Source organism: Corylus avellana, chromosome 2 (assembly GCF_965113065.1).
Source record: "Corylus avellana chromosome 2, dhCorAvel1.hap1.2, whole genome shotgun sequence".
Classification (NCBI taxonomy): domain Eukaryota; kingdom Viridiplantae; phylum Streptophyta; class Magnoliopsida; order Fagales; family Betulaceae; genus Corylus; species Corylus avellana.
Window position 1 is genome coordinate 29292882 of NC_142491.1, and position 23890 is coordinate 29316771.

Below are 23890 nucleotides of genomic sequence, written 5' to 3' on the forward strand. Positions count from 1 at the left end.
AGGAGAAATTCCAAAAACTTTCTTCTTCTTCATCTACCCACACGGCCACGGCAGAGAAAATATCCCCATGGCCTCACCCACTTTTTTAGATTTTTTTTTTTTAAAAAAAAACTTTTTAATGTTTTTAATAATTTTAGTTTGAAATTTTTCTATTTATTTATTTTTAATTAGTATAGAGACACATGTTGACTTTTTAAAAGGGTTTACGTAAATTATCGTTAATTTTTGAACGAAAATTTGACAAAAATATCATCTCCGTTTTAACCATTATTAAAGTATTATTTGTGATACAAAATAAAATCGATCAGGTAAAAAATAAAGTTGTTAAACCACGGAGAACAAAAAAATATTTAACCCTTTCAAAATTGTAGTGTCATCAAATCCTAATTTGGGTGCCGGAACCACCCCTCATGGCTAAGGGTTGTTTCGGCCACCATTTATTTATTTATTTATTTTATTTATTTATTTTTTATTTTTTGTAAATAAAAAAAATTTGTATTTGTTTGTTTTTAATGATGTTTAGAGGCATTTTAGAAAATTGAAGAAATTTTTTTTTTTTTTTTCTAATTAATTTCAGTATATATATATATATATATATATATATATAAAGAACCAACCTCCATCAACTAGTTTTGCCGCCTTCATCATCCTTCCATCGGTTGTAGAAAACCTACCATTCCAAATGCTGAGGGTTGACCGTAAGACTGGTAGGAGGAGAATGGAGGACACAGCATCAACCCTTGTCAACCATCCTTCCATCTCCCCAAATCCATAACAAACACATCTCTTTTCCTTCTTCCACAGCCATTACACAAATCCAAAGCAAAACTCCCTCCAAGGTATGCTTCCTTTGATCTCACAACTCTATACTTTTACCTTCTCATCTCTATTCAACATACTTGCAATCCAAATAGAACAACTCTTTTTAGTATAATCTTTCTGAAACATGCATTCACCAATATTCTAACACAATTTCATAAAATCTGGCAGAGATCACATTTTCACTAGTTTCACAAATTCATTATCCTCAAGCATACGAGAAAGCTCTCTTTTCTCACATCCTTTTCTTTTCCTTAAAATCATAGCATGCATGGATGCTCACAAAGTTGTATCGCGTGGAACCAAAAAGAACACTGATTACACGATGTCGAGAGTTGAGACATACAAAGCAAAGATCATGACACTAAATGTCTAACAGAGTCGCAACATATTTCACTATCTTTAGAAATTCTTTTCAACAAATCTACAACCCCAAGAGGAGCAAGCACATATTTTTTTTTTTTTTTTTTAATAGAGCTCTTGTTCTTTTTAGAGGCTAGATAAGCATATCTCAAAAGTTGACTCATCCATTACTCCCCTTTCTCTAGCTCTGTTTTTCATCATCTGTTGATCTTCAATCCTCTTAGCGAATAGGGTGATATTGAGTGATCCCACGTTTTGGAGGCAACTTCCTCAGAATGAAAAGGACCAAAGAAGAAGGTATTATCTCCACCGACTGTAGACAAAAACCGGGGGGAGAGAAAAATGTCAACCTTATGAACCATTAGATAAACAAACTACATATGAAATAAAATCAAAATCTTAGAACATTAAGACAATGATATCCAATCAACATAGCTACAGCTCAAGAATAACACCCTCCCCATATGGCTCTTGTCCCAAAACGCAAAGTTTAAGGAATCAGAAACCAATAAGACAAACCAGAAAAAAAACACCTATGAATATATCAATCAATTTCACTATATCTATAAATGCATTATATGTCAATGAGCATCCGCATAAACCAAAACTTACCACATAATATATTAAGTTTAGAACAGGATGATCCAAAACATCAAGGTTTGCTGCTTTATCAAATGCATTAAAACACATCTGCAGGAAGAGAAAAAAAAAAAAAAAGTTGCATTTATTAGTGGAGATCAAAAATCTTGAACAGCAACACAGGTATGACATTGTCATTTGTCACCATTAATTGATCAACTTAAAGGCCTCAAAAGGGAATGGCCAAACCGCAGGTACAGGATCCGGTGTAAATAGTCTAGTTTGGTGACAAAAATCATGTACACACCAGAATAATACGAAAACAACCACCCTTGTAGCTCCATTGGTATTATAGTAGGTAAACATTAACTGCTTTGGAAGCTTTGTTGGTTTAAGAAACTAGGCAAGGGTTAAGCGACAGTAAAGTGAAGGTGGAAAGAATACAAGTGGACTTACTTACCATAATGCATCTAACAAGGAAACATGTAAAACATATAGTTGTCACATAGCCAACCTGCCCAAGATGAGACACCCATAACAATTAACAAAGCAATATGAACAAAAATAAATTACAAATGATTATTTCTGAAAAAAGTACGTGCCTCTTGCAGCTTTTTACGTCGTCCTTTGGATTCTACAGGGAAGCGCTGCAACATCAAGAAGAGTCTGCCAGAAGATGACAGTTGTAAATGTTAGAACATTCCACTGAATGTAAAAGCTTTAAAGTTACAAACAAAACAGGTATGTACCAAAATTCATTATCATTCCACAACCATGCAACCACATTACTAACTGACTGAAGGTAACACAGATGCCAATGAGTAGAGTTGTAATTAGGAGAATGATTCACCAAACTAGATAATCAACGTAAAGGTAATCACATAGTCAAAATTTCTACCACAATTTGTAGAACAAGCCCTAGGAAACCGAGACCTAAACTCAACCTACTGCACACAGCCATGCTCAGTACCACAGCGGTAAAAATTTAAGCCAGATCTTTACCCAACAGTCAGACTAGCTACAATGTGCACATTTCAAATGATACATGAAAATTCTAATATGTCTACCACCTTGGCCTACACACACTCACACAGCTTCATTAGTATTATTTTTTTACACAAAGAGTAAGGCTCCAAATCCAAAATTATAGTAAAGGGCATTTAGAGAATATACACTCCAAGAAGGCAAGGAGTAAAGCAGCAGATAGCAGTTCAGCATTGACCAAAGCATATGTTACGCCATGTTGCAAGCTGCCCATGTATATTGACTACCACTTAGCATTATATAATACACACCTATCGACTGTGATATGTTTAAGCAACAATCTCCTCCCTGAACGCCAGAAGAATTAAATGCTCCAGAATACATCAAGTAAGAACGCAAGGACCAACTAGTCACATTTGGACCTTGCACTCTTAAGTATATACTTGCACTTTAAAGTATAGATTTACAGTGCTGATAAGCATGGCTCACTATAAATATTCAAGTTTTTACTAAGTTCTCCAATTTCCTCATACCACAAAGGGAAATATCAAACTTTCCATTCAATCACTCTTAATTCATTGGCAGGAATAGGACACAACCCTGAAGATAACAATGTCGAAACTGAGAGAGAAACTCTGAATGGCAGCAAAATTTTCACATAATTGTGATCATGCATCTGGACCATAGTGCATAAGTAGACTAGTTTTTGAAGTCTAAGAAGCCAATTATTTGTCAAGTTAAAATTGAAAATCATTGCAAATTAAAGCCCACAAACCCATTGAAGATGTGTGCTCAGGTTAATAAAGCAAGTAGCTAGAATGATATAACTACCTCCAATGATATAAAAAATTTACATGCTTCACTTTTCTTTGTATGTGTTTAAACTATTTGGTCTTCCAGAGTGAGAGGCCTCCACGGACTCAAGCCCAAATGTGCATGAGTGTATATATCATCTCATATGTGTTAGTGTATGAGTTAGCCATTTGGAGCAGTATGAAATCTAGCTGACCAAAAACTTTGTGGGAGGATAAATGAATTCCGGTTTGTGACTCTTGTATACACTAATTTATACATACTGCAACCTTGATGAATTCATGTTGATCCAAAAGCAAATGGAGCAGAAAAACAGACGCAGAAAAGTTACCTTCCACCATATAGGAGAAACCCAAGGGCTGCAAACAAAGAGACACCTGCCAAAATATGTGTCAGGACCTATAATTCATTATCTCAATAAACTATTTAGCTTTACAAAAAATGTACCCAGTGTCTGGTAGAAATAAACCTGCAAAGAACATCTTTGATAGGATGACCACAATTCGTATAGGCTTCCACCATAATATCAGCCACATGGCAATCTGGAAGGAATTGAACCATAATAAGAAGAGAAAGAATCGTTGCTCAATGAAATCCACATAGATTTCTGAACATGAAACAGTAGATTTTCAGGTAAAAATATCCATGCTTATAACATGAACTCGGATATGATACTAATTCTACAATACACCCAGTATAATTGTCGTTTTAAGTAACAAACAGTGAGTACACAACATTTCCAGGACAATCACAAACAAAACCTACATGAAGAATGATTGATGTAGATAGAAAATAAGCCTAAGGCCCAAGACCTAGTCAAATTAAAGGTCCATTCTCACAATAGCCCAAAAAGCCCCAAGGGAGCCTATAATAAAAGACCCCTCCTCTCATAAACTCAGGTCCGTCTCCTCTCTCAGAAGAATTCTCTCACTTTTTCTCTCCTTGAGGCAAAAATACTAACTTGACCGTCAAAGGCTCCCCTGTTGACCATAGGCCAACACCACTCCGATGGTTCTCTTCTTATTTTGCAGGTGACTCGCAACCTAGTCCGGACATGCAAAATTTGGTATCATCAACCGGGGCGTATGTGAGAACGATGTTCCTCATTTCCATAAGCGTACAGCTTGGGCTGGGTTGGTGGTTCCCTTTCTCTCCTTTGGATCTGTTCATATGCAACAGATTTGTTTTCTATCACAACTCTGCATCCATTCATAGCCACTCTCAAACCTCCCTCTCCCTCTATGTTTCAACCCTCAAAGAAGAGGCCCAATAGGTGCCACTTTGGCTACAGCTTTGAAGAACTTTGACCATCCACTACCACTGCAGCTGTGTATTTGCAAACACTCGTCGATGAATGTAGATGTCCGCTCAATCAAATCCAATGAAAAAAAATCCAACATGATTGCAACTCTCCAGGATAAAAAAAAAAAAAAAAAAGAAGAAAAATAGAGAAAGGCAGATAGAAACATCCCCTCCCTCAGGAAAAAGAAGGGCGAAAGATATCAGCATCTAGGTCTTCTTTCTCGAAGATTCGACTTTGAGGTTTCTCCATCAATTGGATTGAATTCTTCTTCTTCTTCACTCTTAGTATTGCTTAGTTCAATGGCCTCAACACAACCAGAACTGCCCCAAGAAGAAAAAAATCCCAAGAACATTCAGGAGGAGAAATCCAGCTGTGAAGAAGAACGACGTGGAACTCGGCGAATTGTGAAACATCCCAGTTTGCGTGGTTTCTTATGTGCCTGATAGGATAGTCCAGATGTGGCCCGAAATCCAGAAAGACGTGGAAGCCATAATCTACAAGTGCATGAACAATGATGAAGCATTCAACTTTTCTCTTGGTTCGTTGAAATCCAAGATGTTGAAGCAGTGAGCTGAGCAGATACCCCAACTTTCTCTGCCCCAACTTGACTGAACAGATCCACTAGTCAAGGGCCAAACCTTTCACTGCCGAACTACCAAACCAAGCTACCACGTCGACAGGTAGTGTTTGAGCTACTAGCACCCGAGGTGCATGCTTTAAAAGCATTCATGCAAAGCAGAGGGGCCAACACTTCAGTCCCGTCTGTAGCAGAGGAGTTTGCAGGCACAACCACCTCGGACCACGCCTACTGCCAGGTAACCCTGCCACTCGGCAGAGGACCAATGCCTATGCTCTTGACTGGTACAAGGGCACCACCTTAACCCACGTCAAGCAGAGGACCAGCACCTCTGCCCATGGCAGGCAGAGGGCACCCACCTCTACCCATGCTGGGCAGACGTCCAGCACCACTACCCAAGTCAGGCAAAGGGCCTTACCTCTGCCCATGTTGAGCAGGGGACCAGTACCTTTTCCCTATACAGGCAGAGGGCCGGTGTTCCATGACCGGGTAGGCGTCAACCACCTTGGTTGTGCAACTTCGAAAGAGCCTTCCGCCCTACGCGGGCACCACCTTTGCCTGTATAGGGCAAAGGGCCGTTGTGCATGAGACAACCACCTCGCCCATGCAACTTCGAAAGAGCCTCCATTTCGAGAACTATGCCACTGCCTAGCTAGTGGCGGAATTCCCTAGGATCAACTTATCTGTGACTTTAAGGATGAAACTCCATACGACCCAGCTGATCTACCACAATATCCTGGACCTCCTACTGCTAATTTCATTAACAAAGCTAGTGTACAGGGCCAAGACTTAAAAAGGCATCGATAAAGAACTCTTGCACCTGGAAACGAACGTGACTGAAGTCCAAGAAGGTAGCATGGATAAAGAGCCATGTGCAGGGCACCCCAGCACCCAGCACTCAGCAATGTCCGACTGGGTACCAAAGCCGCTTTTCAGTGCACCCAACACTCAACATGGACGGACTAGGCTCCAAAGCCGCTTTTAAGTGCACCCAACATTAGCCTTGTCCGACTAGGCAACAAAGTCGCTTTTCAGTGCACCCAGCACTCGGGGGCTTGACCAACTAGGATCCAAAGCCACTTTTCAGCACACCTAGCACTTGGCCTTGTTCGACTGGCAACAAAGTCGCTTTTCAATGCACCTAGCACTTGGCCTCATCCAACTGGGCAACAAAGCCTCTTTTTAGGCACCCAACACTTGGCCTCTTCCAACTGGGCAACAAAGGCACTTTTCAGCACACCCAACACTCAACCTCGTCCAACTGGGCAACAAAGCCGCTTTTCAATGCACCTAGCATTCAACATGGACTGACTGGGGCTCCAAAGCCACTTTTTAGTGCACCCAGCACTCGGCCTTGTCTGACTAGGCAACAAAGCTGTTGAAAAAAAATTGTGTTAAGAAAGCAAAACCTATTTCCAAGGAATTGGCAACAGGCGTCTAAGAGTGTAGCAAGGTGGCTTCCCACTTACATCAAGGTGGGAGTAATCCCATCCTCCGGGTCGCGAATTTAGTCAAAGTGGCTTCCTCAAACTTTCTATAGCAAAAGGAAAACTAGAGTTCCTCTACAACGATCAATCCTAGACATAATAGCTCCAATCCCTCTTAGTGCCTCGATGTCTTGAACATGTAGTTACACTGAGAATGCAAGGGGACACCTGTTTTCACAACCACCAGCAATGCCACTGGTTTAGATGTCTCGCTCCCTCGCCGCCTCGTCAAGTGACACACAACACTATCTCGCATAGTTAAGGGCTTCACCCTAGAGGCACCGCTCCTAACACACCTAGCCACAGCCCAACCAGGGGCCAGCCTTTGAAAGATGAGTTGTAACCCGCACACCCAACCTTGTACCAACCCGAGGCTAGGCCTTGAAAGTCGCGGCCTAAGCTGCGCACCTAGTCTAGAGTTAGGTGAGGCTAGCCCTTGAAAGAGGCCTAACCCATTGACTAAACCTCAGCCCAACCCAAGGCTTGCCCGTGAAAGACGCAACCTAACCCACGCACTTAGTCCCAACTCTTGGGTTAAGTGGGAATCACAATCCTTTTCAAAAACCAAAAGTATTCTATTTTTTTTTGATAGGTAAGTACTGATATTATTAAAAGCGTAGGGCGCCCCAAAGTACACTGGAAGTATACAACTAGGAACACCTAACTAGAAGGGGAAAAGCGTACAAGGAAATCAACATAGCTAAGCGGAACCGGAGAAACATAAGCTACAGTCCAGAGATAAAGAGTATGGAAACAATAGGCTAAAGTGTCCTCAATAGACCTCTCCACATCCTCGAAACACCTATTATTTCTCTCTCTCCATATACACCAAAAAAAGCAAATAGGCACCATCTTCCAGACTGCAGCACTCCCCCCCCTTCCTGCAGACCACCAACATGCTAGCAACTCGAAAACCCGTCTAGGCATCACCCATGATAACCCAAAACGGCCAAAAAAGGCACTCCACAGAGCAGACGCCACCTCACAATGAAGAAGAAGATGATCCACCGTCTCTTCACTCTTCTTGCACATCCAACATCTGTTCACCACAATCACATTACGCTTTCTGAGATTATCTAATGTCAGAATTTTCCCCCACGCTGCCAACCACACAAAGAACGCTGCCCTAGGGGGAGCCTGAGTCCGCCACACCCTCTTCCAAGGAAACCTCCTCCCTTCCGAACAAGCCAAAGAGAAAAAGAGATACTTGACCTTGAAAGATCCTCTTTTGGAAGAGTTCCACCATAACTTATCTTCCGACCCTCTTCTTACTCTAGTAGAATGTAACACCTGGAAAAAGGAGGCAAAGGCCTCCACCTCCCAATCATGAGCCTCTCTGGAAAAACTCACATTCCACTGAATGGACCCACCCAACATCTCCACGTTATCCGCAACTGAGGCATCCTTCGCACAAGCAATACTAAAAAGGATCGGGAAGGCTATCTTGAGAGCAGAATCTCCACACCACCAATCATGCCAAAAGCTAATCCTGGTCCCATCCCCCACTTCAAATCTCGTAAAGCCTTTGAAAGTATCCCACCCTTTCCTAATATTCTTCCATAACCCCACCCCACACGTCCCTCCAGGCTCAGCAGAACACCACCCTCCCCATAAACTTCCATACTTCGCATCTACCACAACTCTCCACCAAGCATCTCTTTCCGACCCATAACGCCACAACCACTTCCCTAAAAGAGCGCGGTTGAAGATCATTAGATTCCTAATACCCAACCCTCCTTCCTTGATCGGAGTGCAAATCTGCGCCCACTTCACCAAGTGGTATTTAAACTCTTCTCCTATCCCTCCCCATAGAAAATTGCGTTGAAGCTTCTCAATGCGCCTCGCAACACTCGCCGGAATATGGAAAAGAGACAAAAAATAAGTGGGCATATTAGCAAGGGTACTCTTGATAAGGGTGACCCTGCCCCCTTTCGATAAATACAACCTTTTCCAACTGGCTAACCGGTGTTCAATCTTTTCGATAACTTCATCCCAAATATGCTTGGACTTATAAGAGCCTCCCAATGGGAGACCAAGATACTTCACTGGCAAGGTAACCGCCTCACACCCTAGGATACCGGCTAGCATATCCACGTGCTCCACATTCCCCACCGGAATAAGCATCGTTTTAGCCAAATTAACCTTCAACCCTGAAACAGCTTCAAACCACAGAAACAAACACCGCAGGTAACGTAACTGGGCAGGCCTGGCATTGCAGAAAATCAAGGTGTCATCGGCAAATAAAAGGTGAGAGACTGTAGTGTTGCTGATTTTGAAGCCTTCTAACAGCCCCCTCTGAACCGCTGCCGAAATCATCCTACTCAATATCTCCATCACAAACACAAACAACAAAGGAGAGAGAGGATCCCCTTGTCTCAAACCCTTGGAGCTGCTAAAAAAACCTTCGGGAGACCCATTTACCAGAATCGAAAACCGCACCGTGGAAATGCAATGTTGAATCCAAGAACACCAAACCCCTCCAAAACCACATCTCCTTAGCACATACAACAAGAAGCCCCAATTCACATTATCATAAGCTTTTTCCAAGTCCATTTTGCAAATGACCCCTGGCTCCCCAGATCTCAGCCTACTACCAAGGCATTCATTAGCAATCAATATGGGATCTAGAATCTGTCTACCTTTGATAAAGGCATTTTGCGACTTGGAAATGATCTTATCCAACACAACCTTCAATCTGTTTGCTAAAACCTTGGCAATAATTTTATACATACCTCCCACAAGGCTAATCGGGCGGAAATCTTTGAGATTGGTGGCACCAGGAATCTTCGGAATAAGCGAAATGAAAGAAGCGTTGAGGCTCTTTACAAACATCCCTCCCTCATGGAAAGCACTAAACACCCTCATAATATCCTCCCTCACCACATCCCAACAAACTTGGAAGAAAGCCAAAGAAAACCCATCGGGGCCCGACGTCTTATTGCCATTCATCTTAAACACGACCTTTTTAACCTCTTCCTCTTCAAAGACTCTTTCCAACCAGCTAGCCTCTTCCTCCGAAATGGAGTCCAAAGAGATACCATCGACCAAGGGCCTCCCATTGTGTTGCTCGGTAAAAAGCTTTTGATAGAAATCGACAATATGCTCACTAATCTCATCCTGATTCGAGCACAGGTTATCCCCAATCATCAACGTCTCTATCGAATTAAATCTTCTGTTAGAGTTGGCAATGGAATGAAAGAATTTGGTGCACTTGTCCCCTTCCTTCAACCAACACACTCTAGATTTTTGTCTCCAACTAATCTCCTCCATAAGAGTACACTTCTCTAATTCTCTCACAACCTCGGCCTTCCTCGCTAGCTCCTCCTCATTCAAAGCCCTACTTTCTTCGTGCTCATCAAACACCCGAAGATCTTCAAGAAGCACCCTCTTATTCCTCTCAATGTTACCAAACACTTCCTCATTCCATGTCTTCAGGTTCAACTTCAGGGCCTTGAGCTTGCAAGCGAAAACAAAGCTCGGCGTGCCTTGGAACTCATAAGAATCCCACCATTGTTTCACTAGATCAACAAACCCATCCGCCTTAAGCCACATATTCTCAAACCTGAACGGCCTTTTCCCCTTGGAGACCTCTCCCAACTCAAGAATGATCGGAAAGTGATCCGAGCAAAGACGAGGAAGCCTCTTCTGCCTCACCCCAGGAAACCGAGCTTCCAATTCTGGAGAAACAAGAAACCGATCGATCCTAGACCATAGAGGAGGATCTTGAGAAACTGACCAAGTGCACGCACCCCCTACAAGAGGCAAGTCCATAAGCCCTTGTTCAGAAATAAAATCAGAGAAGCTCATCATAGCAGAATCCAGACTAGCTCCTCCTGATCTTTCACTAGGGAAACGAGTAACATTGAAATCTCCCCCTACACACCATGGCAAGTTCCACCAACTAAGAACACCAGCCAACTCGTCCCAAAGTAACCTTCTATCCCTATCAAGATTTGGACCATACACTCCTGCGAATGCCCACGCCGAGAGATCTACCACATTCTTAAAAGACACAGCCATGGTAAACTCCCCTATACAGACATCGATCTTCTCCACCACCCTAGTATCCCACATGATTAAAATTCCACCCGAGGCTCCTCTCGAATCCAAGCAACACCAATCCACATGATTTCGCCTCCATAAACTGCGAACAATGTTTCTAGACATACTCCGTATCTTGGTTTCTTGAAGGCACACAACATCTGCATTCCAATCCCTAAGCAAATTACTCACCCTCAATCGCTTGTCCCTCTTGTTCAACCCTCTTACGTTCCAAGAAAGTATACTTATCTTCATTAAACTCCGATATTCCCCCTCTCCTTCCTGTTACCCCTAGTCGAGCTCCCACTTCTAGCATCATAATTCACCGAGCACTCCAAATTCCTCATCTCCCTTTTCCCCTTAGTGCCACTACTTGCATTAGTTACCATTCCATTATTGCGGCGCTCCTCTTCCAGGGAATTTAGCAAAGCTAACAGCTGCATCTTATGGCCCACGAACGAAATTCCCAATATCGGATAAATCTCATTTGCACACTGAATAACCCAATCTGAGTGCCCTGCCTCACCCCCTGAATTAGGATCATAACTGTTCAAAGGCGAAGGCCTCTCTGTTTCACCCTCCCCTGCCTTCCCACCTTCCATTCTCCTAGCTTCAACACTGCCTTCCCCTCCAGAACTCATAGCTACCAGCTGACCAGCCCCTCGAGACTCAGTCACACCTGAGCACCTGAATCCTAGATTAGAATGATCACCATCCCAAAAGGAACAGAAAACATTCACCCCGCCCTTATCCCCTTGTTCTTGCATCTGACCCAGACCCTCACTAGCCTGACTGTCAACCTGTGTCACTTCGCCGGCTGACCAGGGCACCAGAATACCCTCATTTACTATATCTGGCATCACCGGCAGCCTCTGGTACAAGGCATCGTCCCCGCTACCCAGAACCACCTTCCCCGGCGAGCCTCCATCTCCATACACCTCCTCGGACTCAACCCACTCAAGAGACTCACCAGCGGCACTCAAGGACTTTACCTCCGGCGAAGTCTGGACTGGCAAAGACCTCCCCCTGTCCTTAATCTCGACCGCCGGAGCACTGGGTTTATCGCCGACCAGTTCTATGGCTCCAGCGACCACCACTAGAGGCCTCTTCGGCGTTGTCTGACACGAGTTAGTCTTCCCTCCGGCCTCTCCGGCTTTGTCTGTCACGTCCTCCAGAGTACTACAGCTACTTCCGGGCTGAATCGACGTTTCCTCCCCACCGGAAGGCACTCCGGGTCCGTCAGTAATAACTTCCACTACAACCGGCGAGATCTCCTCTGTGCGCTCCTCTACTGTCGCCGACGTCGACACACCTGGATCACCTGCCGGGCACCTACGCCAACCCTCCGGCGAACCATTCGATGGGTAATAGGATCCCGTGGGTCTAACCCAGTTAAGGCCGGACGAGCTTGGGCCGGTCTGACCCAGACCCAGGCCCACCTTCCGACGCCTATACACAGCCACCACTTTCTTTTTCCCCTTAAACCTCTTTGTGGGCCGTTGGTCTCCCCTCTTAGACCTTTCCTTCCCCTCCAGATTATCACCCTCCATGTTCATCTTCTTGGGCTGGGCCTCCCCTTGCTTGGATGAAAACCCTCCAGCCAGACCACAAACACACTCCCCTCCAGCCCATGAATAATCATTCTTCTCTCCCAGATATTTAATAACAGTTTCCATCCTTTCTAGACCCACGTCAATCTCTCCCCTCAGCCTACTCAACGACTCCTTCGCATTAATTAGTTCATTTTTCACACGACACCAGTGCTGCACTTCGAGCCTACCTACCCCCTCCCATCCCTTCACGTGATCAGCTCCAATTTCCGATATTGTCAGCTTTGCCGAGGAATTGAAACTACTCACCGGAGGCGGTAACCTGCTTAACGGAGCCCAGTTGCGAGCATCCCATGACTCCCCTACCTTCATGTTGCCCAATCCCATCTCGTCAGAAAGTTGGTTCTTCTTTGGACCCTCCACACCACCCCCGCCAATCTTTGCCTTAATGCTTGCCTTGTGCGAGCCCATCTCCTTCTCCGTGAGAGCATGGATTTGCTTATCCTTCACTGCAGCGGCCTCCTTCAACCATTTGGGTACCCTGGCAATCGGCTTGGAATAATCAACAAAACAATCATCTGCTGGTTTCAGTGACGATCCCAAAACTTCTGCAAAACTCCTTCTTCCCGCCCCCTCAAACTTCTTCTTATCTACCCTTACCTCCCTGACCTCGCACAGGGATGACTTTGCCAAACGCACCTCTGAGATGAAACGTTCCCAACCTTGTCCAACTCGTCCTTCTGGAACAATAATCGAACCAGTTCTCTGCCTACCCTCAAACTCTTCTACCGTCAGAAAACGCCCATTCCTGTTGGAACACTTCTGCGCTATAATCCGTGGAAACCCTGCTCTGGATTGGTCCCAAAAAACCTCAGACGTTTCCCCTGCCACCAAGTCTTCCACAATGCGCACCAACCACAGCACCTCATCCTTTTTCAAAAAAATGGATTTTTGCAATCTGCTGCTCCTTTCAAATATCCTCACCCCTGTACTTTTTATCAGCAGCTCAAACTTCTTGGACTCCACAGACCACCTTCTCGCATCAGCCATACCACCAAACAAATAACTAAACAATCTGGACACCCTAACAGATCACACGCGCCACCCACACGCCTGTACTCAGGCTGTGGTGGAAGAGAGTGATGAGAGAACTGAAATAAAAAAGCATTTTGTAAGGAAAATGCTTTTTTGTCCAAAGTATTCTATTATCATTGAGGTTTTTAAAAGTTGGGAAAAGTCCTTTGCCCTTAGTATTCCAGGCAAGGGGCAACCCCAATTACTAAATAAAGCAATATTTCCAACACTCTAACAGATGCACAAGTCGACCATGGGAATGAAGGACTACTGGTGTGGATAGAAAACAAGACTTCAGCCAAGGCTAGAGACCCAATCAAATTAAAGGTCCACTCTCACAAGAGCCTAAACAGCCGCAAGGGAGCCTATGATAAAAGACCCCTCCTCTCAGAAAGCCCGGTACGTCTCATCTCTCAGAAGAATTCTCTCCACCCTCTTTCTCTCCTTGAAGCAAAAATGCTTACTTGACCGTCGGAGGCTGTCTCACTGGCCATAGGCCAGCACCACTCCAGTAGTTCTCTTCTTAAGGTAACCCACAACCCAATCCGAGCATGAGAAATTTGGTGTCATCAATGATCAAACAAACAAAATTGAGACAATAATTCAGGTGGGTGCTGAAGAGTGCACTGAAAATGGGGAGCATAATTTAAAATCTAAGACCTAATTTATGGAGACTATCAAAATGTACATACAACACAAACGTGCATACCCACACCTTCCATTGACATGATCAAGTTTTGGCATGATTTATGGTGTGGAGATCATCCATTGAAGGCAATTTTTCCAAAATTGTTTAGTATTGCTCACTGCAAAAAGGCTTTGAAGTCGGATAATGTGCAGTTTTCTAACGGAAATCAAAAGTGGAATATTTCTTTTACAAGGCCAATTCATGATTGGGAGGTGGACTTGGTCACTTCATTCTTTGATATCTTGTAATCTGAGGTTGAGACAAGTTGGTGTGGATAAAATCTATTGGATCCCTTTCAAAAGGCAAACGTTTGAGGTCAGATCCTTTTATCATGCCCTTTAGAATCCTATCGGCTCCCTAGTTCCTTGGAAGAGCATTTGGAGAAACAAGGCTCCTTTGAGAGCGGCGTTCTTTGTGTAGAATGTGGCATTAGGGAAAATTTTAATTTTTAATAACTAGAGAAAAAAGCACGTACAGTGGCGGATGTGTAAGAGTAGGAGACCATAGATCATCTTCTTCTCCACTGTGAAGTGGCTAAAGAACTGCAGGTTTTGATCTTCGGTCCTTTTTGGTGTAGAGTGGGTCATGACTAGTAGGGTGGTGGAGTTATTAGCTAGATCGAGAGGTCAGTTGGGAAGCCGGTGCATTTTTAGAAGCTTAGATGGGGGCTCCTATGTGCTTAATGTGGTTCATTTGAAGAGGAACAAAGTTTTCCTCCAAACTGAGTTGAAGGAAATTTCTCCAACTTAATCTATAAAAATGACATGTGTTCTTGAACATGTGAAAAGCACATGTTTTTTTAATAGCAGGGACCATGTTGGAATAAATTGTATTAAAAACTCATGTGCATCTCACATGCTATTAAAAAAATGGATACATGTCATATTTATAGATTAGGTTGGAGGAAATTCCTCTAAGCCAGTTTGGAGGAAAACTTTATCCTCTGAAGAGAATGGAATGCAAGGAGCTTTGAAGATTTTGAGAAAACCTGTGTTAAAAGCTGAAATGTTCAAATCTCCTTATGCTTGGATGGTTGCGTACAATAGTCCTCGTTTTTCTAGTTTAACTAAATTTTTGGACTTTTGTTCTTCTTTCTCTTCTAAGTTTGGGTTTCTCTTGTATTCTTCATGCGTACTTGGGTTGCACCCCTCTATACTTTCTAATGAGATTAATTTTCTTATCAAAAAAAGAATTCCAATAATCATCCCCTTTAACGTTTCCCTTTCAGAAAGAAAACTTTTTTCACAATGTTGATCACATTCAAAGAGAGAGGAGAAAGAGAGGGGGAGTGCTAGAGAGAAAGATAGCAGGGGAGAGACTTCTGAAAATCAGATATCGCTCAACCTAGACTTGAGGAAGTGACACTCAAGTCAAAAGCAAAAGAAAGCTTATTTAAATCAAACTCGAAATTTAGTCAAAAGGAAGTTGCTAATCAGCTTAGAAAGCAAAGTAGGTTCCCTACATGATATTAAAACAAGTTTGAAAAGCAATTTGAAATAACATATTGATGAAGAAACTGAAATGATAAGGAATTTCATTGAAACCATACAAAGATGATATTGAAGTTTATAAAGATAATCAAATACCAAGAGGGGGAATATATATATATATATATATATATTCATGACAATTTGTTCTATGGCAGCGGAGGAGAGCCCCGTATAAGACACAATCACGAAGATGGCACTCATTGGGGAAGGATTTGGAGTGTGATGTTCATGACCTTGATCTACCATTTGATCTCATCCTTGAGATGGCATATGCAGCCATTTTTTTTTATAAGTAATCACAATTCATTGGAAAGCACAAAGGCGCAACCCAAGTACAACGAAAGTATAAACACCTAACTAGTAGTAGAAAAAGGATCTAAAAAACACGAAAGTTTGTAATATTAGAGTCAAAAGCTTCAGCCTAATCAAAAAGTCTTAAAAAATAAAACCTTCAATTCCAGCAAGCAAAGAGATCTACCACCCGACTAGGCATAACCCTAAGCCAATCCTCCACTGTTGAAGATAGTATTCCAAAGAACACTGGCAATCTCACAATAGAGAAAACAATGACCCACTAACTCCCCATTGTTCTTGCATATGCAACACCACTTGTCCACAATGACATATCGTTTCCTTAGATTGTCTCATCCTCTTATGTTTTGAAGCTGTATCGGGTTTGAGAGTGAATTTGGGAAAATCAAAGATTGTGGCTATTGGAGAGGTGGAGAACATGGGGGTTTTAGCTAGTATCCTTGGGTGTAGTGTTGCCGAGTTGCCTATGAAGTATTTGGGTCTCCCTCTTGGGGCGTCGTACAAGGATACGGTTATGTGGAATGATGTGATTGAAAAGTTGGAGCGCCAGATGGCGGGTTGGAAGAGGATGTATCTCTCTAAAGGAGGTCGCCTAACTCTTATTAAGAGCACTTTGGCTAATCTTCCGACTTACTTTTTGTCTCTGTTTCCGCTTCCTATAAGTGTAGCTAAAAGGATTGAGAAAGTCCAAAGAGATTTCTTGTGGGGAGGAATGGGTGAGGAGTCTAAGATGCATCTTGTAAGTTGGAATCAAGTGTGTCGTCCCCTTCGTTATGGTGGCCTTGGCATTCGGAAGTTACACCTTTTTAATCAAGCTCTCTTGGGGAAATGGCTTTGGAGATATGCGAATGAGAGTGAGGCGCTTTGGAGTAAGGTTATCAAAGCTAAATATGAAGACAAGGAAGGTGGGTGGTGCACTAAGGAGGTGCCGGGTGCCCATGGTGTGGGCCTATGGAAGCACATTCGTCAAGGTTGGAATCTTTTTGCCAAAGAGATTCGTTTCGAGGTGGGGGAGGGTTCGAAAGTTCGTTTTTGGCATGATATTTGGTGTGGGGAGAGTCCCTTGAAGCAAGCTTTTCCGTCCTTATTTAATATCGCCAGACACAAAGAAGCTTGGGTGAAGGATAATTTTACTTGGAGGAGTGGGAGAGTTGAATGGAATGTCATTTTTGTTCGGCCCGTCCAAGATTGGGAGATGGATATGGTTTCTCCTTTCTTTGATCGGTTGTATTCTTGCAAGATTTCCATAGGAGTGGCAGATCGTATGTGCTGGATTTCGTCTAAGAAAGGAAAGTTTGAGGTTAAGTCGCTCTACAAGGCTTTGTCCCTATCCAGTCAAGAGATGTTTCCTTGGAAGAGCATTTGGCGCACTAAAGCTCCTATGCGAGTGGCTTTTTTTGGGTGGACAGCGGCTCTAGGCAAAATCTTGACACATGATAATTTGCGTAAGAGGAATATAGTGGTCATGGAGTGGTGTTGTATGTGCAAGAAGTCCGGAGAGACAGTCGATCATCTTCTTCTACATTGTGAGCTCGCTAGTGCTCTATGGCATTCGATTTTTAGTCGGTTTGGCTTGCATTGGGTCATGCCTTGCAGGGTGAGAGCCTTGTTCGAGAGTTGGTGGTCGGGAGGACGATCCCGGAGCGCAGTTGTGTGGAAGATGATCCCTCTGTGTCTTATGTGGTGTATATGGAATGAAAGAAATGCTAGATGTTTTGATAATTCCACTAGGACTATAGAGGAATTGACCCATTTTTTCCTATTTACTCTTTACTCTTGGACGGCCGCGTGGCTAGCTCCTATAGAGATTAGCTTTTCTGATTTTCTTTTTCATTTCTCTCCCTCTTAGGCGCTCTCTTTTTATACCGCCCGTGTAAATGGGTTGCGCCCCTCTGCGCCTTTGCTTTATAATACATTTACTTATCAAAAAAAAAAAAGATTGTCCATGGTGAGGATCTTCTCTAATGCTACCGTCCAAGCGAAGAACGCCACCATTAAGGGAAATTCTACCAAATACCCCTCCAAGGGAAAGTAGTACTATCATGGGGAATAAAAGCATTATAGTATTATTTGACATCAAACAACCCTCTCTCAGAGGTACCCAACAAAGCAATCATGAGCCACTTAGAGAAAGTAAAAATTCCACTAGTGAGAGGTGGTACTAAAGAGCTCCAAATGGTCAATTCCACTAGTGAGAGGTACTAAAGAGCCCCAAATGGTCTGCCATAACAGCTTCCTTAAAATGGGTTTATTCTATACGAGTCCAGAAAAGCTATCTTAAGGGTTTGGTCCTCGCACGAAACGTCATGCCAAAACTGAACTTTAGAGCTATCACCAATCTAGTATTGTTAGACAACTTCCCACAACCCCTCCTAATTTTTTTCCAAAGCTCCACCCCATATGACTCATGGACCTCATTGGAACACCACCCTCCCCAAGCACTGCCATATTTAGAGTCCACAACTAACCTCCAAAAGGCCTCTCTCTCATGAGCATAGTGCCAAGCCACTTTCCTGAAAGAGCTCGATTGAACGCAAGCAAATTTTGAACCGCCAACCCTCCTTCTGAGATTGGAGTGCACACCTTAGTCCAGCTAACCAAGTCATATTTGAAATCTTCACCCATGTCACCCAACAAAAAATCTTGCTGCAACTTTAAGCAATTGGCAACACCAACCGAGAGGGAAAAAAAGGCACATTAGAGAAGTGCTTTTAATCTGAATAACTCTCCCACCCTTTGACAAGTATATCTTTTTCCAACCAACCAACCAAATGGCGATCTATCTTCTCAATGATATCATCCCAAATAGATTTGGTCTTAAATGAAGCTCCCAATAGAAGACCGAGATATTTCATAAAGAAAGGATACCCTACAACCCAAAATACTAGCCAAGCCTTCAACATTCATGACATTACCAACAGAACCAACTATGATTTAGCCAAGTTTATTAGTCAAACCCTAAACCGCTTCAAAGCATAAAAACAAAGAACGCAAATTATGAAGTTGATATGGATTTGCCCCGCTAAATATCAAGGTGTCGCCCACAAACAAAAGAGGAGAAATATTGTTAGCTCCACCACCTCCAAGGCCACACTATAAATCATGTTAAAAGATCCCCCATTCACTAACATGAAGATCATTTTACTTAACACCATTACATCCACCATTCGATCTCGTTCTCAAGGTCCATTCAAAGTGGCCCAATGTTCAATTTGCGGTCATTCCTTGATCAGCAGCCACCACCGACCAGCCAAATTAAAATTGATCAACTGCTATCAACTCAACTCAATTTGGTCACCTAGGTTAATCAACGTAGGGTTCATGTATATATACTGTAACACTCCATTCCCACATTGAGTAGATGAGTAGCCCACATAAAATGGGTAGTTTATAAAGAAACTTATGAGTGTTAAGTCCCACATTACTTACTTACTAAGTAAAACGAGCTTAATAAGTAATTCTAGGAAAGCTTCAAATTGACTAGTTTTTTTAGGATAACAGTGCAGATGTGGCTAGCGCTTTTCATGGGTCATTACAAGTGGTATTAGAACCGCTAAGTAACGTCATGTAGTAGTAGAGCACTGCATAATGTGGTCATGATGAGGACATTAGGAGTTTAAGGAAGAGAAATTGTAACACCCTGACCCCACATTGGGTAGGTGAGTAGCCCACAGAAAGTGGGTGGTTTATAAAGACTCATGAGTACTAAGTCTCACATTACTTGCTTACTTACTAGGTGAAGCTTGGCTTTATAAGTGATTTTAGGAAAGCTCCAATTTGACTAATTATTTTAGGGTGATAGATGTGACTAGTACTTTCCATGGTCATTACAACCATCTACCAACCCTAATGGTTTGGCAGGGTTTTATCAACACAAGGGGTCAATGCTCACCCCTAACCAAAATAACACACATAGCACGCGCATGAAACAATAATCTTTTGTAACATAAATAAGACAAGACACCACCAAAGGGGGAAATGGCCATATTACCCATTATTGATCCCATCTAAGCAAGGCCTTTGAGGTAGTTTCCTAACCTTGAGGTCACATGAAACATCAAAATTTTAAAGACCGCACTTGAGCTTAAAAGCCCAAGACCATTACTCACCAACAATGGCCCAAATAATCTTCCTTCTTTTTTCTTTTTTTTCTTTTTTTTTTAAACCCTGTCACATTGTTTGCCTAGATCATTGTGTTATAAAACTAAAACACACCATTCTTTCCCTATAAAATCAATAATTTAATCCATTTCCATGATCCCTTTAGTATTAAGAGAGAAGCCAGACAAGGACCAAAATGTGAACCAATATCTAGGTGATGAAATCAATAATATGGAAATTTTCAAAGCCCAAACTTCAGAGACCATAATTGCGTATGGGCAACCAATGGCAGCTTAATCATTCAAATATGTATGTGGGTCCACGTAAAAGTACATTCTCTAAGTGTTAACGGCACCCAATGTTTATATTCTGAAATCTGTCCAATTCAAAAATAACTAGCCCCATTGCAGAAGGTAACCTACCAAGAAACCGCAGAAATCTCCATTCATTACTTGTTCTCAATTTCTTTTATATTGATATCTAGAAATAAAATTGTCCTGAAGCCCCAAGGTCCTTCATACACAATCAAAGCCCAAACTTCTCAATAAAAGAAATTGTCATGATTCAAAAAGTTCTCAAACTTCTGAATTGATGATGTGGCATATGGTTACATAAAATTTCTTGATACACAACCTCTTAGAAAATTAAAGAATCAAGTAGAAATATAAAAAGACAGAAGGTTTCTTAGATTTTTCTCACTCAAAATGGAAGAGATATAAATACACCAGATGGTCATTTATAGATTCATAGAGTCTCAAAGGTTCCCCGACATCAAAAAAAAAAAAAAAAAAAAAAATTCATAGAGTCTCAACTACACTATAGATAAAGCCCCCAAATGTTGAGCTAAAATGCTAACCCATGGCATAGAATATCCACAACTTGCCTCCACAGTTCTAATATATCTTTACATTCATTAACCACAAAAAGTAATGAAGGTCAGAAGAAAAGAAATGTCAACGCTCAATTTATGAAACAGAACTAGCTCCCTCATAGAAGGAACCCAACTTCGAAGACCTCCCATTTGCCGGGACTTAAAGTGAAACAATGAGCGAGAAATTTCACCTGAACAGCATAAACCACTGCATTAACTGAAAAGAAACTTGGTCTAAGTCCATCTGTAGATGCAGCACGTGCCTGTTTTACATTCAGGTCAAGCGTTGTTATTAGCAGACCACCTTTTGAACTTGTTATTAAAGCGTAATCATACACACTCATACCACAACAAACCAAAAGAAAGCAAACAACCTCAAATTGAACCCTAACCTGATAGTAAATCTCTGCCCAGAAAAGAACCAAAAGCGCATATGTCGTGAAGAAAGCAAGACTTGGCATATCAAGCAAGACATGTTGGACAATCTAATTGACATACCCAAACAACATTCACGTTAGAAATAAAAATCCAACAATACGGATTACAGATTAAAACTTCGAAAAAGGCATAAACCATCAAATTGAAATTAAACCTCTGGTTGTATCTTCTGCACCTCCCGACGAAACACAAAAACCAATGACCGAACTGTAAAACACTAATTTTGCTCAGTAAGAATAATATACTAACGCTTAGAATGCACAAAACGAAGATAAAATCAGAAATCCTTAGGTGCAAAATGATACAAACCCCCATTCACCAAGAAATTGAGAAAGTGGAAGACCTTCTGCGTGGTCCATCCATACTCTGGCACTCTCAATTGTATTCGAACCAGTTGAACCTTCAATAATAATAAAAAAATTATAAAAAAAAAATCAAAATCAAAATCAACGATCTCATAATTAACAATTCAAGAGGTCCTTTTCAATTTACTCCGACTGGGCATCATAGACAGATACATATACGTATAAAAGATATGAAATAGACATACAAGAGCAACGGCGGCGACGACGCCGTAGAGAGCAGTGAGGACGTGAAAGATTCGATCCTGCCAGACCCGAGATTCGTTAATTTGTTCCCACCAACTGGAGGCGTCTTTGAGCCCGTACGCCATCACCGCTGTCGGTAGTCCTGCTACGCTTCCGCCGCGCACCATCACCCTTTATGATCCCTCACTTTCACGGCGAAATTTCCCCCCGGCACCACCTTTTTCTCCGGGAAAAGAAACACACCGATTAATTGAACAAAAGAAAAGGAAATTAAATCCGATTATCGTCTTCTTTTTCCTTATTTTAAATTCTCGGGTAATTTGGGAGTCCGAAGCAGGCCGGCATAAAAGAGAAGCGAGGGTGATTATGAGGCTCACGGGGCCTCTCTCAAAGGTCGAAGCTACCGGCTATAGCCAGTCCATTCTGGCTGACATCTTTCTACGCGTCTCTGAGGTGACCGATACTCCACGCGCCCATGCATCTCCACGTTCTTATATGATTCTTGTTATAAAAATTATTTTACGGATCTTTGTGGTAATGTCCTTTTTTTTTTCTTTTTTTTTTTTCTTTTTTTACATGTCACATAAAATAAGAGAAGGAATTCAAACTAGTGACCTTCACTCCGCTTATTAAATTAATCTTGCATACGTCCATTTTTTATGAAATTATAATTTTACACTAAAATAAAAAAATGGGGAAAGATCACATACTCCCTCACATTATCATTCAATTGACAATGTCCTTCCAAACTTTCGGGCCTTATTTGTTAAACAACATGGCAACATGGTACTGTTCACCAATTTTAAATAAAAATAAATAAAATAATAATTTGTATAGAAAAGTGAAAAAGTAGTATTGAAAAGTCGAAAAATTTTGTTGTGTAGTAATTTTTTTATTTGAATAGTAATAAAAGTAAATGATGTGATATAAAAAGTGAGAATGTTTTAATGTTGATTTTTTTGGAAAAATAAGATGAATAGTGCTTAGGGGAGTCATGTGTTTAACAAATACCACCTCAATAGCAACAGTATTCTCCCAAATTATAAAAAATTGTCAATATCTCTCCTAATGGCAAAAATATTCTTAATAAAGTTAAAAGAAAAGGAAAAAAATCGTTTTTTAAAAGAAAAAAAATAAATTCTTTTTTTTTTTTTTGAATTTATGGGGTATTTTTCTATTTTTGACAAAAAAAAATTATGGTCATTTTTGTTTTTTTGCAGCCTTAAGGAATATTGACTCAATTAAAAGTTTGAGAGAAACATTGTCAAGTTGGTAGTAATTTATAAAAAATATGTGAATTTTTTTCTAAAAAAAATAATTAAAATGAAAAGATGACTTGGGACTTTGGAACTGACAGCAGCCACAGATGGTGGATTTCGTAATGGTTTTGTTAGACAAATAATTAATGTTTTTTTAGGAAATAAACAATTTAATACAAAAGGCTTACTACAGTGAACTTGAAACTAACTTTTGTAGTAGGATGTCCACTCTGGTACAAAAGCTTAGACTTGAAAAGACTTTAAAGCTTACTACAGGGACCTTAATAATTTTTCCATTCGTTTTTAGTACGTGTCAAATGAAATGTCTAGGACAATGACATTATGGCTATGTTGGCCAATGGCCTTGAAAAATAGAATCGGATTCTCGCTATTTTAAATAAAATAAATAGTATTTATTTAGTACAATTAAAAAAATATACTTATTTAAAATATTTTATTCAAAATATAAATGGATAATATTACTTTTATAAATACACTAAATAAATCCTTTCAAAAGAAATAGAGAGGATTGAAAAACTTTGTAAAAGGTATCTTCAAAGTTGATAATTTTTACAATTACATTGGTGTAATAT

The 23890-nt window shown here is 41.4% G+C and overlaps 1 protein-coding gene across 1 annotated transcript; it reads right to left on the reverse strand.

Moving 5' to 3' along the window:
- Positions 1-951: 951 nt before the first annotated feature.
- On the reverse strand, positions 952-22404 carry LOC132175205 (tobamovirus multiplication protein 3). The gene is made up of 11 exons (XM_059587079.2): positions 22041-22404; positions 21800-21890; positions 21645-21697; positions 21445-21537; positions 21244-21315; positions 4028-4100; positions 3890-3935; positions 2364-2427; positions 2222-2275; positions 1795-1872; positions 952-1495 (listed from the first exon to the last, which is right to left on the reverse strand). Exons 1-11 carry the CDS (start codon positions 22203-22205, stop codon positions 1403-1405), a joined length of 882 nt encoding a protein of 293 aa, XP_059443062.2. The 5' UTR covers positions 22206-22404; the 3' UTR covers positions 952-1402.
- Between the last annotated feature and the right edge of the window lie 1486 nt (positions 22405-23890).